Source organism: Megalops cyprinoides, chromosome 13 (genome assembly GCF_013368585.1).
Source record: "Megalops cyprinoides isolate fMegCyp1 chromosome 13, fMegCyp1.pri, whole genome shotgun sequence".
Taxonomy (NCBI): Eukaryota; Metazoa; Chordata; class Actinopteri; order Elopiformes; family Megalopidae; genus Megalops; species Megalops cyprinoides.
This window is the reverse complement of record NC_050595.1, coordinates 28,217,068-28,242,944: the sequence shown is the minus strand read 5'-3', so window position 1 is coordinate 28,242,944 and position 25,877 is coordinate 28,217,068. Positions and strand designations below refer to the sequence as shown.

Sequence of the window (25,877 nt, the reverse complement as noted above, 5' to 3'; positions counted from 1 at the left end):
TATGCAATCTTTGATGGATATCCTCAGATTTGTGAAAAGACAGCACTCTTCTTGATCAGTCAAGGCTAGCATAAGCCTGTTCTCACAAAGCCGTACCACACACAAACACACCCACACACGTATGGGGAGACAGAATCATCTTTCCTCCACATTCCCGGTGACTGCTACATGAACTCGGAAGACAATGTGAATTTGTCAGGATGCTGCTGAAGAAAGAGCAGTCAACCTGCTACTGGAACGTCTTTTTTTTTAAAATCCTTTACCTCCTTCGTTAAGGGTCTGCAACTCCCCGTGGTAGCATCCAATATTACTACAATACTTTAGTAAAAAACATATAGGACAACAAGAGCTGGATATACTTCTCCAGGAGAAATCATTTTTGGTTTCCTTCTAATCCTCAAGTTGCTTCTCCACCCTGGAAGATTTTGCAAAGTCTGTAAGATTGATAAATAAAACAAAAATCAAAGACATAAATGTAAGGATCAGCTACATGTGATCCCAAACAGTGTAATAACACAAATATGCGCATACTTAACACCGCAATTTATGTCACTGAAAAAAGTACTGTGTTAAATCTGAACACTCTAAAAGGTGTTTTTTTACATGCAGGTTTTAGTGCATAGGTCCCTGCAAGAAGTTCTGTTTTGTCCTGTCAACCATCTGACGAAACCCCTGTTAGTTAATTTGGCATAGTTAAAAATGAATAAAATCAGGACCCTCATCTGAATGGATATCATCTCACACCCTCCTATCACCGGATACAAAATATTCGTAAATATCAGATTACATATATATTTATGGATAAAAAGGAGGAGGACAAAGCAAACAGAAAGAGTGTAAACTAGATCTCTAAGTCACCTGGTTAAGCCTTTTTTTCTTTTAAATCACAGTTATATTAAGGGAATTAAAATAACTAAGTTTAAAACACAGTGAAGTCTAGAGAGGACGGGAGAAAAAAAACACCACACAGGAAGATTGTTTCTCTCAGTCCAGGGTACACAGGAGGGTGTGATCGAACCTCACAAATTGGAGGGAAGCTTGGAGCGAACAGGCTCTAGTTCAGAGGGGTAGGCCGGAGAGCCTCTCCGGGGGGGGAGGGCGGGGGACGCCCCTGGGGAACGAGTCTGAGGTACGGGCCCGGAGGGCGTCTGTCTGGGGGGAGTCATGTGCCCGGGCACGGGGCTATAGGGTTTGCTCGTGAACGTCGGGGAGGAGAAGGGCGAGAAGCAGGAAGCCGACTCCCTGGAGGAGCGCGAGGGCGAGTGGCCCATGGCCTGGGCCACCTCCTGGGGCAGGGACGGGTGCGAGGTCGAGATGAGTTTCAGATCCTCCGAGAAGCGGCCCAGCGGGGACTCGGCCCCGGGCCGGGGCAGGCTGGGAAACTGGGCGGGGCACGGCGTCTGCGGCAACAGCAGGGAGCTGTGGGACCCAGCGGCGCTGGAGGGGTCGCTGTAGTGGAAAGTTCTCCCCGCGACCGGGCTTTGGACAGTGGGGCTGGGGGCCACCGGGGTGTAGCAGGGGGACGCGTTTCCAGAGCCGTACTGGGCCAGCGAGGCCAGGGCGGAGCGCTCCTGGTGCAGCTGCGGGAGGAAGCCCGACTGCAGGCCGGCCAGGCTGTGCTGGACCAGCGACGACGGGGACCCCACGGCCGGCTGGGCCAGCTGGCTCTTGCTGGAGGACGGGGAGCCGGAGGAGGGGGTGTGGAAGAGGTTCAGGCCGCTGGAAGTCCTGCCCCCGCCCGCAAACTGCTGCAGGGACCCCACCTGCAGGGGCTTGGGCGGTGGGGGCTGCAGCTGGCTGAACATGGGGCTGGCTGAGCTGGAGGCCAGGGGGCTGCTGACGCCGGAGGCCAGGGGGCTACCGATGCTGGCGGAGGGGGCGGCCGCCGCAGCTCCCCCTGACGCCCCCTGCTGGAAGAGGCTGGCGAGGGGCGGGGTGCTGCAGGAGAAGGGCTGCTGCTGCTGCTGGGAAGGCTGGTGGTGGAGCTGGGCCGTGCTGGAGGACGGGGAGCCGGATGCCGAGGACAGCTGGCCGAACGGGAATGGCGAGGCCGCGCCGGGCACCGGCTGTGTGCTGCTGCTGCCGGCGGGGGGTTGCTGGCTCGTGCCGCCCCCGGTCATGTGGTGGGCCCGGAAGGAGGCCAGCAGGGGCGTGTCCACACCGGGGTGTGGCTTGGAAGGGGAGCTGGAGGGCGAGCCGCCGGCTGAGCCGGGGCCGGTGGAGGCTGGCACCACCGAGTGTAGTCTCTTCAGGCGGTTGGAGGGCTCCTTCATGGACCCCAGCACCGACACCGGGGGGCGGAAGAGGCCCGCGGGAAGGTGCGGGTGGTGCGTCAGGGCGATGGCCACCGAGGTGGTGGCCGCTGCCGCCTGGAGGGGCGCCTGGATGAGGGGCGCCCAGATGACGGGCGTGGGCGAGGAGGGGGCGGGGGGCGGAGCAGTCTGGAGCAGGTGGGCGCAGTGGGCCATGTCCCGGTCGTGCTGCACTATCTGCTGGATGATCTCGTTCTCCTGGTAGTTGAACATGCCCGAGCTGAGGTCGTGCTGGACCTTGTGCTGCAGGATGGAGTTCTTCTTTCCTGAAAGGCCGTGCAGTAAAAACAATGTAAGTACGTGGGTCGCAGTAAGATGGCTGCATGCATGAGTCGGCAGAACTTCACACAGTCGTTCTCAGAGGTGCTGCTGGGAGTTGAGAAGTACAGTCAGATACGCAAAGGCGCTCCACAACTTCACCTCCCATAGACCCTCCCCGTTTATTTATCTTCTGATCTCATGCCTGGGGAATAATTGTTACCAACACAATCAAGGTTTTTCCTAACACAAACGAGTGACTCACGCTTTACTACAAAGGAGTGAGTTAGCCTCCAGGATGCGCTGAATATTAAATGAAACTGTTACGGCTGTGATCAGGCAGCATTCACACAAGGTTTTAATTTTTTTTTTTTCTCTGAGCTCCCTGATAGCCAATTAAAGGTGGGGGTAAAGCAAAAAAACCTGCTCTTAACTGTTCAAACGCAGTTAAGAAAAGCATTATTGTACAAATGAGAAATGCACAAATGAAAACTGAGGGATCTCAGTGCTAAGACAGCACAAAACAGTCTGATGATAGTCTGCAGTAGGCTTTGCTGTGTGCACCGCAATAACACAGACACTTTTCATCTGTGGAAGAGGCCCTGTTGCACCTCATTACTATCAGAGAATCAGACCACAGGAGTGGAGGGGTGGGGGCGGGAGGGTTCAACCAAACAGCTGGAGGGTGCACAGATGCTGCGTTGTATAATGACTACAGTGTGAAAAGCTTTACAGTAAGTGACAAATAGAATTCCCCCCATCAAAGATGGCCTGAAATGCGCTTTTTCCATTAACCAATTCCGCAGCTTACAAGCTGCTCGGGGGATCACGTTCCACTCAAATTGCAGGTTTTTTCCTGATGTTTTAATCCTCCGCAAATGACGGGAACGGGAGGTAAAATATTGCTGCGCGGAGTAAATAGAATTACACATAGATCACTGTCACCATCTCGGATATCAGGCCTGACAATTAAGCAGAGCGCCGCTGCAGGCTATCAGACAACCTGCGCTGACCCCTGCTTAATTCTGTGAGTGCGGATCAGATTGCACAGGGTCCATTAAGGCTGTAATTAATTAGTGGAGCGGGGCTTTGTGAATGAGTTCATTACGTAGGAGGGCTTTAGAAAGGTGACCACCGTTTATTTACCGGCTCACGGTAAGCGGGCCCGGGGGACCAGGTGGTCCGCGCTAACTGGAGTGGGTCAAGTGGGGCCGCTGCCAGCTAGCGGAGGGTGTGATCATTAAACACCACTGATTTTGATCAAAGAATTCCAACAGTGTCCCCATTTATTGCTGTTGATGTGCGACCATAATAAAAGACTTCATAGTCAATGTAGAATACCGATGCCGTGTTGATGGTGGTAAAGGGCGGAGGTATAGCATAGTGGGAAGGCACAGGGCTTATACTCAAAGGTTGCTGGTTCAATTCCCTGCTGGGGCACTGCTGCTGTACCCTTGAGCAAGGTACTTAACCCATGATTGCCTCAGTAAATGTCCAGCTGCATAAATGGATAACGTAAAAATTGTAACATATGTAAGTCGCTATGGATAAGAGCATCCGCTAAAATGACAATAATGTGATGTAAAGGCAAACTGATTTTGTAATTTGACCTGGTTTTCCAATAGCACAAAAGCAATGACAATGACTAAAGAGAGCGGATTGCTGAGTGCAAAAGCAGTCCTTCTGACAGCCTTCGAAACGCCCACAAAGGCAGAGGCTTTTCCCAGTGATGTTGGGGCTGGCAGCCTGGGTAATTTCTAATTAAAAGCTGCCGTGCTGCGGGTGCCTGTGCGTGCCTGGGCCTGTCTCAGGGCCCGGTAGCTCCGGCCCTCGAGGGCGCGGCTCCCGCAGCTTACAAAGCGACCCTTAAGTGCGCAAACGAGGTACACGCTGCGCCAGGTGAGCTGGCGCTCCTCATTCAGGCCGTGGCTCCAGTTCAATAACCCAGAGCTGAGGCGGAGCGGGAGGCCGCCGGTGCTTCCGGCCCTGCGAGGCCGAGGCCGCCCCACGCCGGCGAATCCAATCAGGGCCGCGCGTGACGGCAGCGCACACACAGTGGGCCGCCGGAGCCGCTGCTCCTGAGGCCGTGCAGCACACAGACAGATCAATGGAGGTAGACAGGAAGAATAAGAGCTGTATGCAAGCTGGGACGACTGCTCACATCCACCTGCCTGTGTTTATGTCACCTGGGACTCCACTGTTGTATGCAATATTTAAAACTGATGATTACATGACATTACTTTATTGTCATTTGGCAGACACTCTTATCCAGAGTGACTTACACAGTGCAATCCGCTAACCACACATGAACAAGCATTAGTGCGAAACACAGTGCTGAGATCATAACAGTGTGCATAGATTAACATGCGGAAAGCAATATGTATAACTGATATATGACAGCTGAGAACTTCCTCTTAGATACTCTTCCTCTAATGCTAAAACGTCCTCTTAAATTGTTACTCTTGCTATGAAATGAGAAGGATAAGAATGATATTTTTCCCTGGACGGGAATAATAATCATTCAAAATCATTTCCATGTTAGCGGATTTATTCTCTGCGTTTCATCCGCCCTTGTGACTCACTGCGGCAGAGCTGCACCTCCGCATGGGAGGCAGCATTGTGCTTTATTATTTTTTTATTTTTTTGAAATTAGGGCCGAAATGCCTCCTGGGTAAAGTCCCAAATCTCCTCTGGCTGGCAGCCCCCGCAGAGGCAGATGTGGAGTGGCCAGCGTGGGCGGGGCGTGGAGGTCTGGGCTAATGCAGCACATCTGTCTGCCTGCACCGCCGCCCAGCCGGACGCCGCAACCTTCCCTGGGACAGAGGCCCGCTGGTGGGGAGCACCATTATTCAGGCCCAGAAGCAGGGCTGTGTGCTTATACACTCGCTGCTCTTGCTTTATACTTTATACAGCTCTTTGTGGCCAAAAAAACACCGGCGTGCATACCGCTGTACCAGCAAAAAACGTGACTCAGTGTATGTGTTGCTTCTCGTGCGAAACGGTTTTGTCCGTTTCGCACCTTCCCGGCGAGTTCCCGGGTATCGCCCCTGTCCCCTCCCCGCCCGCCAGCTCACCTATGCGGTCCAGGCGGTCCAGCGCCACCGTCTCGAACGCCCTCCTCATCATGGGGAACTCCTCCAGCACCTCGTTGAAGTTGTCCACGGAGAGCGAGTAGAGGCGGCAGTAGGTGTCCGCCCGGACGCTGGCTGTCCTCCTGCCCCGGGTCAGCAGGCAGATCTCTGCGGGAGAGACAAAATGGCCGAGCGGTCAGGGCGAAGGCCGCGTTCCAGGCGGAAGGAACGGTCGACAATGCGCGGCGCTGGCGCTAAATCATTAAGTAATCCGCGGCGCCAGGAATAAATCATTTCGTAATCTTTTTGAAAGGCGTTATGCAAATGAGGAAACCCTGAGGATTTACGCAACACGTTCGCACACCACACCACTCCTCCTGTATCTGTCAGCTCCATCAAGGGTTAACAACACCATAAAGTTATGTTTTTGGGTTTTATTAGGATATATAAAAATAATTTCTCCCTCCCAGATGACAATGATAATGTAAACAATGAAGCAAGCCATTTGAACGTATAGTTGTTGTTTTTTTTTGCATTAAAAAAACGTGTATTTTCCCTAATCCACAGCAGAAGCACTTAATGCAATTTTCAGAGCTTAAGGGTTTTCCAGGCCTCATCTGTCCTGCCAGATCACAGAGGCAATGCTCCATTTAACAGGCTGCAGCACTGCAGAGTGCGGGCGAGGAGAGGGGGGGTGCTCTGCGCGGCGCTGGCGGCGGCAGCTCCTCCCTGCGCCCCGTGGCCTGCCTGCCCGCGGGCGCCGGGCAAGCATCAGCGGACAGCTGAGCTCCGCTCTGTCATCGGCGGCGAATGACGTTTACAGGCAGAGTGTGTCAGACCCAGAGCATTTCTTTCACTTCCACGCTCTCCGTTACTCCATTGGTCGAGCGTGGCTTTAACCCTTTTCACTCGGACCCAGAGCGCTTCTTCAGAGCGAGAGAGCGCATTTCACTTGCTTCGTCACAACTATAGCATCCTGTTTATCAACACTGCCAGAGGATTTGTTTAGGTCTCCAATAGAAGAAGAGCATCCATTCCAATTTCATTTTCCTCTGCCAGAACTAGAACGACCTATCACTTTCATTCGCTGTCCTAACAGCCCCTGTATATCTTTTCAAGGGATGATCAGACTGGATAATGATGAAAACAATAAAAGTAAAGACAGGAGTTTATGCATGGAACTTGTGTTTGGCCTTTGGGGGGTCCTGCCTACCCCTGCATTGGGGGGGGGGGGGCAGAGTGGGCCTCTGCAGCACGGCTGCCAGTAATCCCTGCAGGAGAGGGCCGTGCTGGCCGGGATAAGTCCCTGTGCTGCGCGGCTCTCTGGCTCAAGCGAGCAATGAGGATCTGTGACACTGAGCCGCGCTGAGCCTTCCGGCCTTATCTCCATGTCTTTGAAGGGGAGGCGGGGGCGCAACAGCGGCCAATGCAGAGAGGGCTTAGTGCTGTTCTTTGGCGGGGGGGTGAGGGGCCGGGGCTGGCTGTTTTGGGCACCAGGGTTGCTTAAAGACGATCGCCACCTCAAACGCTGCCCAGTGTCTGAGACGAGCTGCAGCATGCTTGGCCTTCCACCCTGATAATGGAATTTATGTGACAATATGACCATGATAACATACTGATGATAACATAACAACGTCTGATAAAATTCCTGCTTTATTACCTAATTTGCTGCTTCATACCTAGTTTAATGCATGTTCAGAGCAAGCCAGTTATTCTATATAACATTTCAATTACTCAAATGTGCAATTAAAAGCTTTATTTTTTACAATACCCACTTATTTACTCCAAGCTTTTGAATTATGGTCTGCACATGCATATATCTGCTATTAACTGAAAGATCATACTTGTGGGACTATGGGGAAATAATCAGAAACAACCAAAATTTGACCTACTCTAGCATATCGTGAATTACATTTTATTTCCAGCAAGTCTTTGGTACCCCAGCAACAACTTGAAAAAAATGGAGCTGGAGTCCATACAACTGGAGTTAACTGAACAAGCCACTAAAATGCTACACAGGGCTCTGTAAAACTAGACACAAAGACACAATGACAAATGACACAGTTCCAAGATGGCCTGAAATGTTCATACATGATTACGTAATACCTCCCCCCATTCACTAAAAGTCACAAATACAATAGAAAGTGATAAATATGGGATTCCATTCCATTTAAAGTCTGATTAAACAGGGATTAAAAATTTCATTCATGTCAATCAATGCTGAGGCTATTTGAAACACAGTCTATATCAGGCTAATCTATTGGTGAACAAAGGATTACCCAGAAGTATAACTACAGATCCAAACGGCTGCGATAATTTACTATTTTAACAAAACTGAACAATTAACACTTCATTAACACTCACAACAATGTCAGAATATCTGCATTTTAAGATCATGTATTAAATTGTACATTGTTTAAGGCTGTTTTCACACTTTTTTGCTGGTCTGAACTTGAGTGTGATTATTCCCCACCTCCCCCTGCTCCCGCTGGTCTCCTTTCACATTACTTTTTTTTGGTTGCGATCCCTGGTCATCACCCTTTACGTCATCAACACGTAAGGAAGGTGCAGCTTTTATTTACCAATGTCACTAGGCAACGACACAAAAGGCAAAATGGAAAGCCACGCTATACTGTATTTGTTTTCTTATTCATCTTTTTGTTAATATGGTGTCAGCACCAAAATAACCGTGTTCGGCATTTTCACCATGCCATAAATGCGTCCCGCTGCCTGAGAGTGATACGAGCTGCTCAGATAAGGAGGTTTTTTGCGGAGACAGGCGGCAATGCGAAATGAATTAGCAGCTTTGCTTGCAGAGCATACAAGCATACCCTCTAGGTGAGCGAACAGTGTGGCTACCTGCCATTATTTCCCGAATAGCTTTTAGATGCGACAAGCGTGAATTGCCACGTAGCCTTTACTTCCTGGTTTTAGATTGGATAGCTCTCACACCAAATGCGAACCGCACTGGAGTTCAGGTGAACCGTACCCCAGACCCCCGTTTTCTGTTCCCTTGGTGCGCACCCGAGTCCGAAAACAGCTTTCACATCAACAAAACAAACCAAACTATCAGCCCAAGCCAGCTCGGGTCCGCACCAAAAGCTCTAGTGTGAACGCACCCTTAAATTCCACTCTGCCAAGCTTTTGTTAGCCTTATTTAGAGCTGCCAAACCATCAACAAAGAAAAAATATCTGCATTTTGAGATCACGTATTATGTTGTACGTTGTTTTTAAATCCAAACATGTGTCCTCCACCGTGCCAGGCTTTCTTGGCCTTGTTTAGAGATGTCATGCGCGTGCCACAACGGCCCTCAGCCAGTTTCTGCCTCCAGCCCCTTGCCGTCCGCAGAGGAAAGACTGAGAATGGAAAACATCACCTGTGCCCCTAGCACGGTCCGGGGTGCCGCGCTCCCCCTGTGCTGGGTGTGCGCTGCTCTTTTAGGGGGGAGGAGATCCTCCATTTGGCCCCTTTGGGTGAAGAGCTATGCGTGAGCTCGGTCGGGGCCCTCTTCGCTTGCTTGTACTGCCGTGCAGCACGGCTGCAAATTGCTCCAGTGACTTCTGTCGGCCCTTTGTGAGCCACGACATGTTTTTCCAAGATAAAAAAGTGAACGATTTCAGCTGAAGAACAGAAAAGTCAGTTTCTCCAGTGGAGAATTCTCATTCTCCTGACATGGTTCCAGCATCCATTAAAAGTTAATGTTACGCTTTTCTCACAAGTGTTATGAATTGAACTGTTCTAGTTTGCATAATCTTTTTAAAATGCTATGTTTCAGTTACTATCAGTAAATCTATCAGTCATCATTCTGTTGATTTCATTAATGCTACACTATGTCCAATGGTTATTTTATATAAACTGTATGCTTGAAAGGTGTACTGTAATAATGCCTGAAAGAAGCCTTCCATTAAGGCATATGCAGTACAACTGCAGTACATATGCAGTACAATACAGTACAGTTGGCTGATTTTCATCCACCTGACTCGGCACTACATTTTCAAGGGCTAAAACAATAGGTATGCGTTAAATTACAGTATATTGCAGTGTTTTAGAAACGCAATTAATAATAAGCATCAAGCACCTCTCCTTAAAACTGAAATGGTATAAAATATGGAAGGCAACCTCTCTGCTTAGTGTCTGAATTACATTTACAGCAATTAGCAGGACTGGATGTGCCATGCAGCTTAGCGATGAAAGAGAATGCATTAAATTGCATGGTCAACTCTAGCCTGACCTCTACTCATTCCTGTTTCTCCACTTCCCTCCTCTCTCTGGCACATAATTTATATTAAGAATATGCATGAAAGGTCACATCTGTAATTCTGGCCCAGTTCAGAAGTGACTCATCTAAAAATGTCAGACAAATCCTGCATGAACTCACCAAATGCTTGTTTTTCTCATCCAGATTTCGCTTGTTTTGTTGTTGCCACTGTTGATGCATTTCCTACTTCATAATAATACAGTGCTACTGTTATTTTTGAAATGTTACAGGAATACTGGTGACACAGCTCATGTAGCAAACTAGAGCACTTATTAACAACTAGGCAGATCAAACCAGTGGAAATGTCTAGCACGTCAGGATATCTTTCTGAAGTGAAACTCCAAATTTTAACACTTCAAAAAGAGTGTGATGTGACCTTTGTGTCATGTGACCAAGTTGTACGTTATTCATGCCAAGTGTACTTTCTGTTAACCAAAAAATACATACATATGTATTCCTCTTACGGCAGCATGAGGACATACCAAAAGTGCGACCATGCGTAGCACGGTTTAGGTCAGCCCTTCTTTAGAGCCGGAGGTTAAATTTGCACCCCAGACGCGGACATTTCCCTGTCCCTTTGGCTTATGGTTACCGGCTCTGCTGCTCCACCCCCCCTCGGGGGTTTTTACGGAGCTCCAGGTTCCACTGCTGGGCCAACGCTCCCCTGTCAGGTCCCATCTCTGTTCCAGGTGGCGCCCCCGGCCCTCTGAGAGTACACACTCTAACCTTTAAACCATCTGCACAGAGGAGCCTAACTCCCCACGACACACCTTGCTGGGACCTTCCAGCCATTAGCGGTAGAAAATGTGAGCTGTGTGAGAGTGTGTGTGTGTGTGTGTGTGTGTGTGTGTGTGTGTGTGTGTGTGTGTGTGAGAGTATGTGTGTCCATATGCGTGTTTATGTGTATGAGTGTGTGTGTGTGTGTGTGTGTGTTGGTATGTGTGTGTTGGTATGTGTGTGTGCATGTGTATGTACGTGTTTGTGTTTGCGTGTATGTGTGTGTGTGTTTGTGTCCGTGTGTGTGTGTGTGTGTGTGTGTGTATGGAAGAGGAGTGGAGGGGGCGGAAGCATGGTTATCCCCATGTCACTTTTTATTTCGCCCGCTCCTTTTCCCTCGCACAACTTCGTGCTGGGTCCCTCGTGCTCCTTAGTTTGATCGTGCACGGCGCGCTCGCAGAACGTGATTTTGATTTGCCGTCTGAAGAGAGCGTGGCCGCTCCTCCGCCTTTCTCAGAAGCAGCGAAATCGAACGGTGTTAAAAGCGGAGGGATTACCCGTTCAGTCCGGGGCATCTCTCTCATACACCTCGCTCACAGGCTGTCTGTGCCCCCCAGAGGGCCAGCCCTAGGTGGAGTGCACATGGCTCTCTGTGCCGGCTTTATGGGATCAGGGGGCCTAGCTGAACGCGTGATGACCTTGAATTCGGTCGAAGCGCGAGGAGAGGAGAGGCATCTGGCAAAATGTTTTTTTTTTCCCCTCGCTCTCTGCTCTGAACACCGAAAGAGCGCACTAATACGAAAATTTCAATCATAGACGGGCTCCTGGCGAACACCTGCAATCAACATCCACTAAATTGTTGGGTAGGTCTGTTTTTTTCTTGAGTACTTCACAGGTCACAAGTTTTGGGGACATCAATCAAAAAAAAAAAACCGAACGAACACAGTAATAGAGGAAAAAATATGTCATGAGTGAATGGGGCTCTCGATCGTTATTGAACGGCCAATTGTAGGTGAATACAGCCTTGCAGGTTGAGTGTAGGGAGCTCGGAAAGAGACCCTCCCATCTCCACAGACTACATACCCAAAACCAGGCCACACCAATTCCTCATCACAGGGCTCTGGGTATATTTTTCAGAAGGTAAAGACAAACACCTATCCAAAGGAAACCAAAGGAAATGCACCTCTACTTGCAGACCGGTCGATATGACTGTGCTCTCACAGAGGTACACCCTATTCCAAACCATGACACGCCCCATGTGTTTCATGCCCCCCCCTCCCAAATCCAAGCCGTTTCCACTTGCAAATCCTCACGTGCTTGTGTTTATGCAACTAATATGCCCCCATATGCCAGAGAAGTGCTCATATGGGGAGGCCTCCAGCCGTGTGAGGGCTCAGCACATGCTGTCATGTGTGTGCTTCCCATGATTCTCCCCGCACTTCCTGCCCGTGTTTGCCGGGTCATAAGCCACGCTGCGGACTCGGGGCGCCTCGCGGAAAGCATCTCACTTCCCCCTCGCAACAGTCACAGAAATTAATTTCATGAATGGATGAGTCGTGTTTGACAAAGAACTCCCCCATGGTTACACAGTGTGTTTTCGCGCCCACCCCCATCCCGTGCAACAACGCACCCAAAAATAACTCCTGGATGCTGTCGGGAGAAACAGCCCTGTAACCGACAGCAACCGATCGGCGCGTGAGAGTTTGATACGAGCAAACTGCCACCGAGCTCCGTTCCAAAGTCGGCGCATTTATGGAGGGCGGCGGCATTTGCATGCAGGTCCAGACCGTGTTTAAAAAGAGCGATAAATAACATCCATTCCCATCCACTGGCACAAACCGGGTATGGGGTGGGGGGAGGGGGGGCGTCCGGCCCAGTTGTGTGAAATGTTGATTAATGTTGGCATCGTCTGAGATGGATTGCTTGCCATCTTTCCATTATTTCCCATGAGCTCACCCGCAGAGAGGGCAGAGAGATCGTCCGGTGCAGAGACGCCATAATTAAACTTAGACAGTTGGGTCATGTGCTGCTAAATGCCTCCCCGCGGTTTTTCATTACTTAAGCGGCGCATCCTAATCGATACACGGCCTGTTTATGAATGAATCCGTGTTTCGGGGAGGGGGGGGCACACGGCCCTGCAATTAACTCCCGCAGCCCTGCCATGATCTGGATACAGCTGCCAGGGATTTTTTTTTTCAATATTCCAAACCGGCCGAGGCACTGTATTAACAACCTCAAACAAAGTCTCTTATTTACTTCAAACAAAATGCCAGTCACAAGAAGCACTGACATGTCATCTTGCTTAAAAAAAACAAACACAGGAAAGAGCAAAAGCGATATTTGTGACCTGTCTGAATCCCTGCCACCAGTCTTTACTTATAAAGCACCGTTCACCGAAAAGCACCTCGGTTCTCAGTAAATGGGTGATTACGTGAGAGACTTTTCGGTCGGCGGACAAACAAAAAACAAATGTGAACAGAAATTTAATTCCTCCCTGGTTGCAGCTTGCGGCCTTTGCTTTCAAAAGCACACAGAGGCCTGAGCTAACCCCCAAAGGGAGGAACTTGTTTCTGCTTTTTGTTTTTCAGAGAGCGAGTCATTATGAATAATAAAGCTGAAAAGGTTTAGGCTTCGCGGCATTATGCTTCTGACCTTTTTTTTTTTGTTCGGGTTTCTGTTACGTGACGGCCGCAGCCTCTCTCTTACCCCCGAAGTAGGAGCCGTCGGAGAGCTTGGTCTCCTTGTTGCCTTTGGTGAGGACGCTCACCACCCCGTGCTGGATGAAGTACATCTTCTTCCCGATTGTCCCCTCGCGGATGATGTAGTCGCCCGGCTGGAAGACCTCGAAGCGCAGCTTGGTCAGCATGGAGGTGACGAAGTTGGGGTCCGCGTTGGCAAACAGGGGCATCGAGGCCACCAGCTTCCGACAGTTGAAGTTGATGATCTCCTGCACACAGGGAAGAGTCAGTTCAGGTTGCCGGCGCTTTGCGGGCCGTGCTGAGAAGGGATTCTGGGACATTAACGGGGGCCACAGAATTAGATGAACAGATGGAGGTACAGGGATAACACTGAGTGTGTGTGCTGTAACTGCTACAGGATAATAACTACACTATCATCTTCATAACTAAGCTGTCCTTTGCAAAGCTGCTGTGTAGGGGTACATGGAGAAATCATCTCTTTTCAAAGGTCATGATGACGATGATGATGATGGTGATGAGGATGATGATGAGGGTGAGGAAGAACATGGACATGCAGGGAAGATCCCCACCTCCCTCAGTGGCTCATTCAGCTCTCCAAGGATGCTCTCCTCATCGAACATCTTGCCCTGGTAGCGGTGCTCATAGTAGTCATGGATCCTCTGCCTCATGTCGGCTGGGAGCTTGTGGAAGGACATGTACTGCTCCACTTGCTTGTACTGAGGGACAAGAGCGAAAACATGCTGTCAGTGGTTGGAGATTTGCACTGTCACCGTCTCTCTTGTTATCCGTAAACCTCTCACCGCAGTCTCACTCCAAAGCATTCTCACTGCAAAGAAATGACAATTCCCTCAAACGCATTAAACGTTTTTAAAACTTCACTACCGGTGATTTAGACCATCTGTAGCTTCAACATAAGGTTTTCATTCATATGTACAGGAGGCGCAATGTCAGACTATGAAAAGTACTTAACCGACACAAGACACTTCAATTCCCATTTCCCAAAAACCCATGCATTGAAACAGCACACAATCATGCCGGGAAGCCACTTCTATGATCCCCTGTTGCGCCTCTCTGTTTCCTATCTGAAGAATGCCAGAGACGAGAGGTGGACTTTGATTGGAGGCTCCTGGGAGAGACAACTCACAGCTTATCAAGAGGCCTTGCTGATATATTAGGCGAGGTGTATACTGCCCAGGACTGACACACTTTTGCTTGTCAAGACAGACTGGGGCATCATTAATCATGCCTCTCCTGCCTCCTCTGTCAGTGTTAAAGGTCACCTGGGGCTGTTGTCTGAAAAATGACTGTTAGTTTAACTTGTAATCATCATTTAACATACAAAACTAATTGCATCTTGAAATCAATTTGGGATTTAATGGGAAAAGTGTCTGAAAATGAACCCCAGGGAAAGTGCATAGTTGCATGCACTAAGCTCACAACGATTCAGCTGCGATCACAAGGCAGATTGATAAATCCTTGGTTTAACCAATCATTTTCCCTGGGTCGAATTTTCCCATAATCCAATGCTATGTGCTTTCTAAGAACCCTCAAGGGATCTGAGCAGGAAATCGGAATCAATTCAGAAACAAAGCTTGTGTGATTAGAGGGGTCAGTAAACACACAAACACGCAGGCATGCGCACATGTACACACACCCACACACACACACACACACACACAGCAAAATAAGACCAAATACAGATGTCAGCAAAACACATTTTTCAACAGATCAGACGTCTCTAAACCGATGTAATTTTGAAACGGTTCAACCTCGCAGTGAATAGGTTAAGCAGACAGCATGGGGAAAGAGAAGAGAAAGACAAAGTTTCTTGATAAGAGGAGCCAGAGAGAAGTTTTAATGAAGGGCTCCACAGGGGCTGCGCTGTTGAGAAAGCTAATTTAGAACAAGTCTCTACCACGACCGTCTGTAAAACCGAGGGCCCCAGCACAGGAGAGAGCCTGAGCTGGGCAACCGGCGGAGGAAAGAGACAACAGAGACATACACAAAAGCCAGGCGGGAGGGAAAAAAGCTTCAGTGAAGCAACTGACAGTGACAAAAGCAACATCTGCAGTCACATGTCACAGCGAAAATGCGGAAAATGTAATCATATTGTATTCATAGGATTGTGTTGTAGAACCTGTACATATAATAAAACACCAATCAGAGCTTGAAATGAGCCAAACAACTGTTCTGACATGGTATGTGGGTATATGTTAGGAGATCTGATTCCTACCCCTTTAAGGGTCTTTTTCCCTGACTGAGGTTCTTTTGCAGGATGATAACACCTGAGACGGGAGTTTCTGACAGTCTCAAAGAGACTTTAACACACAGGATAATAAAATGGGACAGACCCTTTCCTACTGGCTGCCCTGCAAGCCACAAAAACAGAGAGCAGTCCCTGCAGCAAAGCAGAAAAAACAGTCTGAGAAGTGACACCCCCCCCCGTTCTGTCTGTGCGAGGCCTGCCGCCTCCGGAGAGACGGGACAAATGAGATTGGGAATTCGCCAGCTCCCAGAAGAACAGTCCCCTTCTCCAGCGGCCCAGAGCCCTGCTTGAGGAAAAGCAGCTCTCCAGATCACGGGGGGGGGGGGGTCTGTCTGGTCAGCGCGGAGCGCTTAGCGTTAGCAGCGCCTGCTGCTGCCAATGCTGACGCACCCAGATGTCAAGCAGGGGTGGGGGGGTAATCGAATTAAGTTCTAACTCAGCAGCAGAGCAGCAGCCCCGACTCTCACTCCACCCAACCCCCCCCCCCCCCCCCCCCCATCCCCCCCTACCAATCTTGTTTGTCTCTTTCTTGTTTGTGACAGGGTGGACTTCTGAGGACAAAGGTGTGCGTCTGTGGCGCCCACCCCCATCCTCCGCCTACCAACATCCCCCCACACACCTCCCCTACCCCCAATCGCTGACTCACGCTCCACCTGCCCGCCGTGTCCCCCCAGGGCACACACCTGTGCGTGCTAACGCCCCGGTGCTGGGCTGTGACCGTCCCCCACCTTGCCGTGCCAGGCCTCGGCGCAGCACCTGTTTGATCATCAAAGTGTTCCGCTTTGAAGTGGGGTCGGAGGCACGCGGGCGCGGGAGGAGGGGCGGGGGGCGGGGCGGTACGAAGGTGGACGGCGCGGCAGGGAGAGCAGAACTCCCAAACGCAACGTCGGGGAGGGTAAAGCCGCAATCCTGAAAAAAACACGCTGTTTAACGTGAGCCCGATCGTGCCGCCGCGTAAGCTAAACACATCGTCTTGATTTAAGGCTGACTTCAGAATTAAGGCAACACTGCACTGTGTTTACTTAAGTGCTGTCTGCAGGCCCAGCCCTACATGCGGTGATTTCTGTTACAGAGCTCAAGTACTGAAGGGAAGGACAAGAAAAACAATCATAACAATGGGGAACACAGAAACAAATCTTGGGGAAAAAAAAATCTGAATCTGCTAACTAGATTAAAAGAGAGCAAAGAAGAAAGAGAAAGAGAACACATTAAGATATTCTGCCCCCAGGCAACCATGAGAGAAGCAATAAACCCCGCCTTGGGCTAAGCTTTGGAATCTATCACTTATCAAGAAGTCTTTTTAAAAAATCCCTTTGCATTGATCTGAACATTCGCAGATCTGATAATGAGCCAAAATGACTTCTCAAAGCACCTTTGCTTTTCTCCCTTTTGAGTTCAGCATGCATTGTTGGGTTTAGCTGTGCCAGCAGTTGACATTGAAAAAAGAAAGAAAAAAGAAAAGAAATGCTCGCTTAGGAAAAAGAAATTGTTCACCAATATAAGTGAACAGGGCTGAACATCTGAACGTATATGACAGGAATCTGAGTGCTGCCTGTCTGAGACAAGCATGTTTATTCTAGCCAGACTATTTTGGGATTGAATGACATTACAGAGTAACTCCCACTTTCCCTCGGAACTAGGATTTACATTTCTTAACATTTAGATTTGTTGTGATTGATTTTTGCACTGCTTCTAACCTCCTGCATAGAGACAATACCTGTCATTGCTGTATTCACCTGTATTCATTGCCCTGTTCATCCTTAATTTGTAATATACTGTACAGTGATTTAATACACTGACTCACACATAAGGATGGGACATAAAACTAAAAAATGGTTTTGATAGTTTTGTTTCATTCTGATCTGCATGTGAACGTATGATTGCTCTGTCCTGCTTGACCTTGAACCTAGCGTGAAAGGCAGCTTGACCTGTGGTCAGAAAAGTGCCTCTGAGGTAACATCCTGCATAACAGGAAGTGATGTCTTCTGAGCTTCTCTAGCAGTTCGCTCTGAGCACCCACCGTAAAAAGCCCCACGCTCTTTATCTCAGAGATGAATTAAACCATTGTCAGCATTATGGGAGTAATCGCATTTACATCTTGGAGGAAGCTCTCATCAAACTGCGAAAGCCAGGCTGCGTTAGTTAATGCAATACGACTCTCCGCTCCCGTTGGGAGAGAGAGGTTTACAAAGCTTGATGCTATTTCCCGCCGTCCCTGGCTCTTTTTCTGTCTCCCTCCAGCTCTCCCTATCTCTCTCTCTTTCTCTCTTCCACTAGATGATGCAAATTCCTCACCAAATAACACATGAATAATTTATTCCCCAATAGAGATGTCAGCCACTTAATTACAATTTCTAAACATTTATTTTTTTCCTCTCTTCCTCTCACCATTCCCTCCGTCCTCCCCTGCCATGACAGAGGGGGTTATGGTATATACAGTATGGCACTGATTATAGGCTAGAGTGCTGCCGTTGTGAACGCTGCCAAACCAGCACATTCAGTAGTGTCTTTGAGGCTGAAATTAAAGCCAAACCTCCCAGCTTTTGGAGAGATCCCTCTTATCAGATTCTTAGAGGTTCAACTGCACTGAGAGCTGACAGAGTGTGGTGTTTTCAGTAAAAATGTTTCTCAGAGCATTGCATAAATATTCATATTTACTTAACTGAATTTCCTTGAGTTGGGGAGCAGGAAGGGTTGGAGTTAGAATTGTCAAAACTGCATCAGCAGAAGCCAAGAGATGTAATGTGGAAATGCATAACCTGATAAAGAAAGAACAACCTTTCTTGACTGGTTAATCCATTCATTGTCCAGCTAGTTAGCTAACCCAAGACTAAATTTTGACTGTGAATTTGGCCTAAAAGTATCAATTAAACATTAATAAGAGATAGAAATTCCCACAGTTTCTTTGGGAATCGTTTCCTCAGTTTGGTTGTATGACAGCTACTCCTGTTGTCATGGGAACTCTTTTTAAGTACTAGAGGACATAGACAACTCCAAGGCTTTCAAGCTGGCTGGTGGCTTTGAGCTGTGGTCTAGAGCACATCTAGAGACAATGTTTGAGAAATGTAGACAAGATGAATGAACAATTCTGACAAAGGCTGTGAAGGAATACTGCTGTTCAGCAACGGGCATATTGCACTGGCCAGGGACATCTGGCCTGCATAATAAAGAGTCAATCCCTGAAATCTGCCATCTGTAAGACAAAGAATGATATAGTGTAAGAATTTAAACATAAGTATATAGACATGTGAAAAATGTATCTGGACAGGGCTTATGACCTAGTGCAAAGACAAATATTTCACGCACATCTTAAGAGTGTGACCTAGACCCATCAAAGGCAGTATTAACACTTCTACAGTTCATGTTTGATGAATGAACTCAATGTGAGACGAATGAGCAAGCAGCGCTGTGAGAAGCTAACATGTATAAAAAACCAATTTGGTGGCCATGTTGGACAAGGTCAAAGACCTACGACAATGACATAGTACTTTATACACTATAAATAGAGTACCGTGTACTCTTTATATAGATTATTACATACTCTATAGAATATGACCAGCGAGTGCAAAATTTTAGCCTTATCATGCAGGCGTGAGAGCTAAACGAAACAATGTGTTGTTTAACCACATTAGCTGCGGTTGAGGCTATAGTGATCACGGGTTGTGCCCACGCAGACCTAGAGAATGAGAGTGGCCAACTAAATGATGAATGATGAAAGCTGTGGCCATAATGGGCTTGATGAAGACACCAGACATTATGGACAACACATTTCAGCTCAATCAAGTGATGGGGAATTAAGCACTAATCCTGTTCTGCTACCACTCTGGGCTTGGCTAGCCATGGCCTGGGGTCATGAGCCATGACATGTGGTTTGCACACATATACAGCCCATGCCTGACAACTGTACCATAGATGAGATGACTATGTGAATGCAGTCAGAGGTTATTGCCATGTGTGTAAACTGCATCTGTTTGACTGCTCTAAGGTGTGGCCGTTGACCTGGGGCAATGGAAGCTATTTTATCTGTCGACCAAATGTAACCAATGAGCATGTGAAACTTGAGCTATACTGGATGATGGTGTCATGAGAAAATCTCGACCGAAACAGTAGGGTCTGTCATTATCACTTGAAAGCCTAAAAAGGCAGTTGTTTCACAGCTCAAAGACGGGCCAGCAGGACTTGAAAAGTGTTGCCAGATTCAACGCTCAGCCACATGGACGTTCGCGTCAGCACAGAATAACGGCTGCTAACACCCTTTGGATTGATGGGGACAGTGGAGGCTAATGAGAGCGGCTCAACCTTGAATACCAGACTTAGCTGGAAGCAGTTCAGGGTGCGCTACAGTGCGGGTCCTGCCTGAAAATATTGCACTGGGCCCGTAGGTTTCGCCGCCCTGGTCTCACCATAAGTGTCATTTTACGTCAGTTCATGAGAATCTTCGCAGAGCGTAAAATGAGAGAGCATAAAAATATTTCATTCAAAAAGTTTGATTGGGGAATTGAGAGTAAAAACGGAACAAAGAGGCTGAAGAACACGAGTTTTGCGGTTCCCATGATTCGTTCCCGGAGGACCTGCGCTTAATTGCCAAGTGTTAATTAGAGATTTAGTGCGGAGAGACTGCAGCGCACCAATGGCATTTGCTACTAATGCCATTCGGGGGCTGGCGTGCCACAGCTTGCTGCTTACGACCGAGCCCTCTCTGGGGCTCCCCATTTTCATTAACAAGCCACGCTTGCGTTCGAGCACAAACACACAGAGCAGAGATGGAAAATGCCAGAACAATCATGGCGGTAATGACGGGATGCGGGCGAACAGCACGGACGCGCGGCAGCACACGCGCACAGAAGCGTTTGTGGGAATTTTTCAGGAACCCCTCGCTCCGCGGTTTTGCAACAGGGCTCCGCTTCCTGCGAGGCTGCGGAGTGAAATGCCACCGTCGCACTGCCAAACCGCAATGCAGATTCGCGCAGCGCGGGACTGATCCCAGTGAATAATATTACACTGCTGCTCCAGGATCAATAAACCCCAGTTCAGTCACAAATAAAACTATTCAGAAGACCTGCCTTAATCAGTGTTAAACGGAATCTCTTAACAGCAGGGCGGGGTGGATGTGTTAGACCTTTCAGTCTGAGGCATAAATCTGAAACTCTGAAGCGCTGAAGTTCTCCGAGTCTCTGACATCCACACGAGATGAGTGAGGTACCTGAGCGCTCTCCCCGCAGCGGGGCGCGCAGGAGAGCTGGTTATTTGGGCTGGACCCGCTGGGACAGGGCCTTTTAATTGGCTTGATGTCAGGAAAGGGCTGGCGGCATAGCAGTGCCCTCACTCTTTCCCTGACAAGTGACAAATGTGAGGTGACAAATTTTCCTCTTTCCATTCCAGTGCAGGTTCTGCAATGCTGATGAGAAGCTGGGCTCAGGGTCTAGGTTACAAAATGGGTCTTTGATAGCATGTGCTCAATCAATCGGTCAGTAAATAATCAGTAAAAGAGATCAATTAGCATTACGTCTTTCACAATGAAAACAAGCCGTCAAAGACCTGAGGGCAACCCAGAAAAGCAACTACATAATGGTAACAATGACATTTAAAAAAAAGAAAACAATATTGGTAAAGATGAAAGGCGTAAGCATGAGATTAGAGCCTTGAGGCATCCATTGTTATTTCAACCAGAAAGCCACTGATATGAAAGGTAACATTATTGGACAATTGACTGAACAGCTTGTTTATCTGCCTAGTAGTTTCCCGACAGAATTCACGCCTCACTTCTGTAAGTTTTGGAGCGGGTGCAATATCAGCATTGCACTAACAGCGAACTTTCGCACCAGACCTGGCCATGCTGTGCTGGAAGGCAGGCAGGTGAGGGCCGTGGGTGGGGGAGGGGGGAAGGGGGAGTAGCGGGACTGAGCCTTAGCCTGCAGTCTCGGGGATGCAATTTTCTTTGTGTGATTTGGGTCACAACACGCCTGCAAAGAGACAGCGGGCTCCACTGGGAAATGGAGAGGTGTCTGCAAGCCTCACACCTCCATGCAGGCTGGCCTGTGCTTCGTGCCCAGGAAGACAGACAAGCTCAGACACACCCGTGAGTCCTTCGCTGGGAGCACAGCAAAGTTTCACTACTGGGGACTGTTGCCTAGTGACTGTGGGCCATCGCAAAAAAACAAAAATGAAAAAGTCTTGTCAAAAAACAGCCAACTTTTGATTTCTCGACCTCAGTTTTAAAAAAAATTGCTTGGTTTAGTCAGCAACACTGTGAAATATGTATTTTGGACTATCATTATTTCTTTACAACTTAGAAAAAATGTCTTCTTAACCTGAGCAGCACCTGAACATTTCAAAACCCAAATTGAATTAAACGAGTCAACAATATTATGAAGTGTCGTAATTCAATCTGCTGTGCGACATTTAGAACATGATTGCTTGGCTTTCTGCTCTGTGTAACAGTTAACAATGTTCATGACTCCATTTATTAGCTAATTTAAGACAGCTTGTTTGCCTCTGATAGACTGCGACTTTATCACAAAAAGCTCACTGTAATAGAATTCTCCTTTCAGAGCAGAATATGCCAAAGCCTTTGAGTGATCACTGCCTTTACAGCCCATACAAACAGTTTTCCGTTTGTGTGACTTTGTAAACTTTTCTTTCCTTTTCACAGGTTTTTGGCCTCCTTTACACATATAGGCGATCCCCTCATGTGTTTTTCCAGCCAAAAGAAACTACAGTGTGATTTTCATCTCCATGTTGTCGCCTCAGTGGTGTCACTGGATCTCACGGTGCTGTCCATTAACTTCCACACATCGCGCTCCTTCTTCAGTTTCAAGTCTTCACCTCTAATGCTCATTCGCTGCTAATGAATGTCGAATACTGGGTCTTATTATAGCAAGCAGGAGGGAGCACAAATAGCTGACGACTGTAGTCCAGGTTTGCCAGTTTGACTTCCTCTACAGAGACCAGGAGCAGAGCAGTTTCAAAGATAAGACAAAACTCCAGCAGGCAGAAAATCTGCAGCCTGATTTTGGAGCACAGTTAGTGATGTCTTTCCACTTTTAGCTCTCCTGTCCCTGCGTTTCTGAGGGAAACTGTGAATGGTGGACTCCATTCCCCACAGGGGTGCTGCTGTTGTACCCTTGGGCAAAATACTTAAGCCACAATTGCCTCAGTAAATATCCAGCTGTATAAATTGAAAAAACTGTAAACTCTGTAAGTCGCTCTGGACAAGAGCGTTTGCTAAATGACAATGATGTAATGTAATGGACAGACCTAATCCTCTCCTCTCCATTAGCTCAGTTCCCTCTAGGATGGGCCAATGCACTCCAAAATGTGGCTGGTCTACTATGGTAGAACTGTTCGGTTTTAAAGCACGGCTGGGGTCCAGCGATAGCCAGGACAAGCACCCGGTCCGGACGAGCAGAACAGAGGCCCGGAATCTGGCCCAGTGCCGCGCGCTGCGGCATTCTCTGGAGCCTGAGATGGAGACAGATGTGCTCTTTCGCTTGCAGGAGCGACTGGAACCAAGGTCACGCGAAATCTGGGGGGTGGGGGGGCCGGGAGATTGGAGCCGATGTGGATTACGGCATTAACCTGCGATTGGAAAGCTCTGGATTCTTAGGGATTGGGACCTCTCCGATGAACATATGCCTGCAGCGACGCAGTATGGCGGCCGCAGAGCCGCAAGCGCAGCTGGCGATGCGGGTGGGCCAGGAGGCAGTAGGGATTCTCACACCGCATGGCAAAGGTCAACCCCCCCATTCAGAGGAGCGCGGAAGACGACAACGCCGCTGTTCAAGTGGGGAGCAGCATCGGAGGCTAAGTCACAGCGATGCGGCAGCGAGAGAGCCGCAGGCGTGCGTAATTTCTGCGTCCGCGCACAAAAAAACCAACACTCTTAAATATTAATTGCAATTTACAGTGCCGCCCTGACTACAGCACGCGGCCCTGTCTTGCAGAGGAAATATTTGCATTTTGATTAGCGCCGCAAGGCTGCAGGGAGAGCAGGATCTAGGAGAGGCGCCCCGAGGTCCCAGGGCCCTGCCCCTCTCCAGCACGCTGATCCAGGGAGAGGGCCAACAGCTGGCGCGCCCACTCGGCAACCCCGCACGCCTCCGACGTTGGACGGGGGGGGTTACCAGACAGGGCCGTGGCTGTCTGTTCTCCTCGTATGTGTCTTTTTTTCCTCCTCTTTTTTTTTAAAAAGCAGCAACACCGCAGTAATGGCATTAGTCATGCACCAGTCTAAGGGCCGTTTTTTTTTTTGTCGGTTGATTTCTTCGCTCTCATTTGCCCTTCGGGCCGTTTGGAGGACGGAGCGTGTCGCCTTGTGTCACCTCTTGAGAATGGGGCATGCACTGGTTCACACACAGCGGGAGTCGGGGGAAAGGTTTGGGAAAGGGGGGCATGCTACTCATTTCTGGGTCGTTCTCTTTCCCTCTTCCAGGTTCTCCCCGCAGAGGTTCTTGTCCCCAGAGGTTGAGTGGCAGGTCCTCCCGGGCACGTCTCGCCCTTTTCTGTCTCTGGGGCGGGCTCTCCACAGAAGGGCTGTGAGGCAGCCTGGCAGCACATTAACGCCAGTGTTGGGCTCACTGGACTGGCAGGGCGCCGGCTTGGGCAGCTGTCAGCCCCCCCTCGCAGTGGAGGGGGGGGGGTGCAGGGACATTTACACAGATGAATCTGGATATGAAACTCAGACAAGGTGAGGCAGGGTGGCCAGATGCCCCAGCCTGGCCCTAATCGAGTCTGAAACAATGCCGCCACTCGCTGCAGTCGCACATCACACTCAGTTTACACCCATTTATCAAAATCATTCACACCGATACTGTATCTGGAGCTGCAGTCCTCTTACTGTACTTGTTCAGGTGACTGCTGTATTGATCATTGGGCCTCATTAACTTCCCTCTGCCAAATTTAAAGCAATTGCGTTTCTATTATGATGATTTATCTGTTTGACCAACAACTGTTATCCCAGGCAATTTAGACGACAAGGCAGAAATATCAGAGCTGTTTAAAAACGATCCTTTATAAAGAGGTGTTTCACGTCCAGCCACCCTGTTACAGTATCTGAGAGAGCTGTAGTTAGTGCCCCGAAGGGCTCAAAAGGCCATTAATGTAAAAGCAATATGAGACACTTCCTGTCATCAGAGCCAGCACTGCAGGCAGGTTATCATGGTGACAGAGCATAAAAGAGGGGTAATCCCACCATGCCTTCAGTAATCCCACCATGTGACCGATGCAACGATGTAAACAGCACTCTTTATGACAAACCTTCTTGTGCCTTGTCCCTATTAGCAACGCCGAAGCAACGCCGCACAGTATTTGCTAACATGCGAAATTAATGTGAAAGCAATACGAGACACTTCCTGTCATCAGGCCCAGATCTGCAGGAGGGTTATGGTGGTGACAGAGCATAACAGAAGGGTAATCCCACCATGACTCCTTTAAATCCGACCACTTGACCAACACAACGATATAAACAACATGCAAATTAACCTTTTTGTGCCTTTCTTTCTATTAGCATATTTATTCTTTTGGATATTGCAACTGGAAACAAAAATGAAGGATTGGAACATCTCACACTTTTCACACAGCAGCACAGCATGCAGCACTTGCACCCATTGGAACAGTAATTTGAGCAGAGCTCGTTGTTAAAATTGCACTCGTTCACCTCTTGCTTGACCTTCCTGCTCGGTCAGAGCGCCGTCAACGGACAAGGGGACCTTCCCACTCTTTACCCGCCCCACGCCGCCCTCGCTCACCTTCTCCTGGTACTGGCGGCGGGAGGAGTCCAGCGACTGTATGAGCGCGGTGGCGTGGCCCACGAACATGGCGTAGCAGGTGGCGCCAACGATCATGCTCAGGATGGTCAGCCACACGTCCGTCATGCCCACGGGAGGGTACATGCCGTAGCCGATGCACAGCATGTGGCTCATGGCTTTGAATAGGGCGTAGGAGTACTGCTGGCCCCAAGTGTCGTTCTGGAGGGGACAGAGAAAGGGGGACACAGTGACACGGTGGTGGAGAGGGCCGCTAACACTAAACTGCCGGGGCCCCCTGTCTGACAGTAAAAACCACAGAGCATCAGGAGAGGAGTCTAGCATCACAGCAGCTTGTGTGGGGGAGATGCACATATTAAGTCAGGTAAAAGCAAACGCATTCCTCAGTGTGAAATAGCACAGCATTGCCTCCTGATAGTATTGTATCGCTGCTCCCGTCTGTGTGCAAAAATGAAAGAAAAGAAGTAAAATGAATGAATGGAAGTGTTCTGAAACATTGTGAGGCTATAAACCAAAAAGTAGGTCAGCCAT

At 48.9% G+C, this 25,877-nt stretch overlaps 1 protein-coding gene across 1 annotated transcript in view; it reads right to left on the bottom strand.

Annotated features, from left to right (window-relative positions):
- Positions 1-1,019: 1,019 nt before the first annotated feature.
- The window catches only part of hcn4 (hyperpolarization activated cyclic nucleotide-gated potassium channel 4), a 51,645-nt gene continuing 26,787 nt past the window's right edge, over positions 1,020-25,877 (bottom strand). Inside the window, exons 4-8 of the mRNA XM_036543586.1 lie at positions 25,329-25,547; positions 13,886-14,032; positions 13,324-13,564; positions 5,645-5,809; positions 1,020-2,578 (exon numbers count right to left, since the gene is read on the bottom strand). Of these exons, the coding sequence (XP_036399479.1) occupies positions 1,020-2,578; positions 5,645-5,809; positions 13,324-13,564; positions 13,886-14,032; positions 25,329-25,547 (2,331 nt within the window). The remainder of the gene's footprint in view (positions 2,579-5,644; positions 5,810-13,323; positions 13,565-13,885; positions 14,033-25,328; positions 25,548-25,877) is intronic.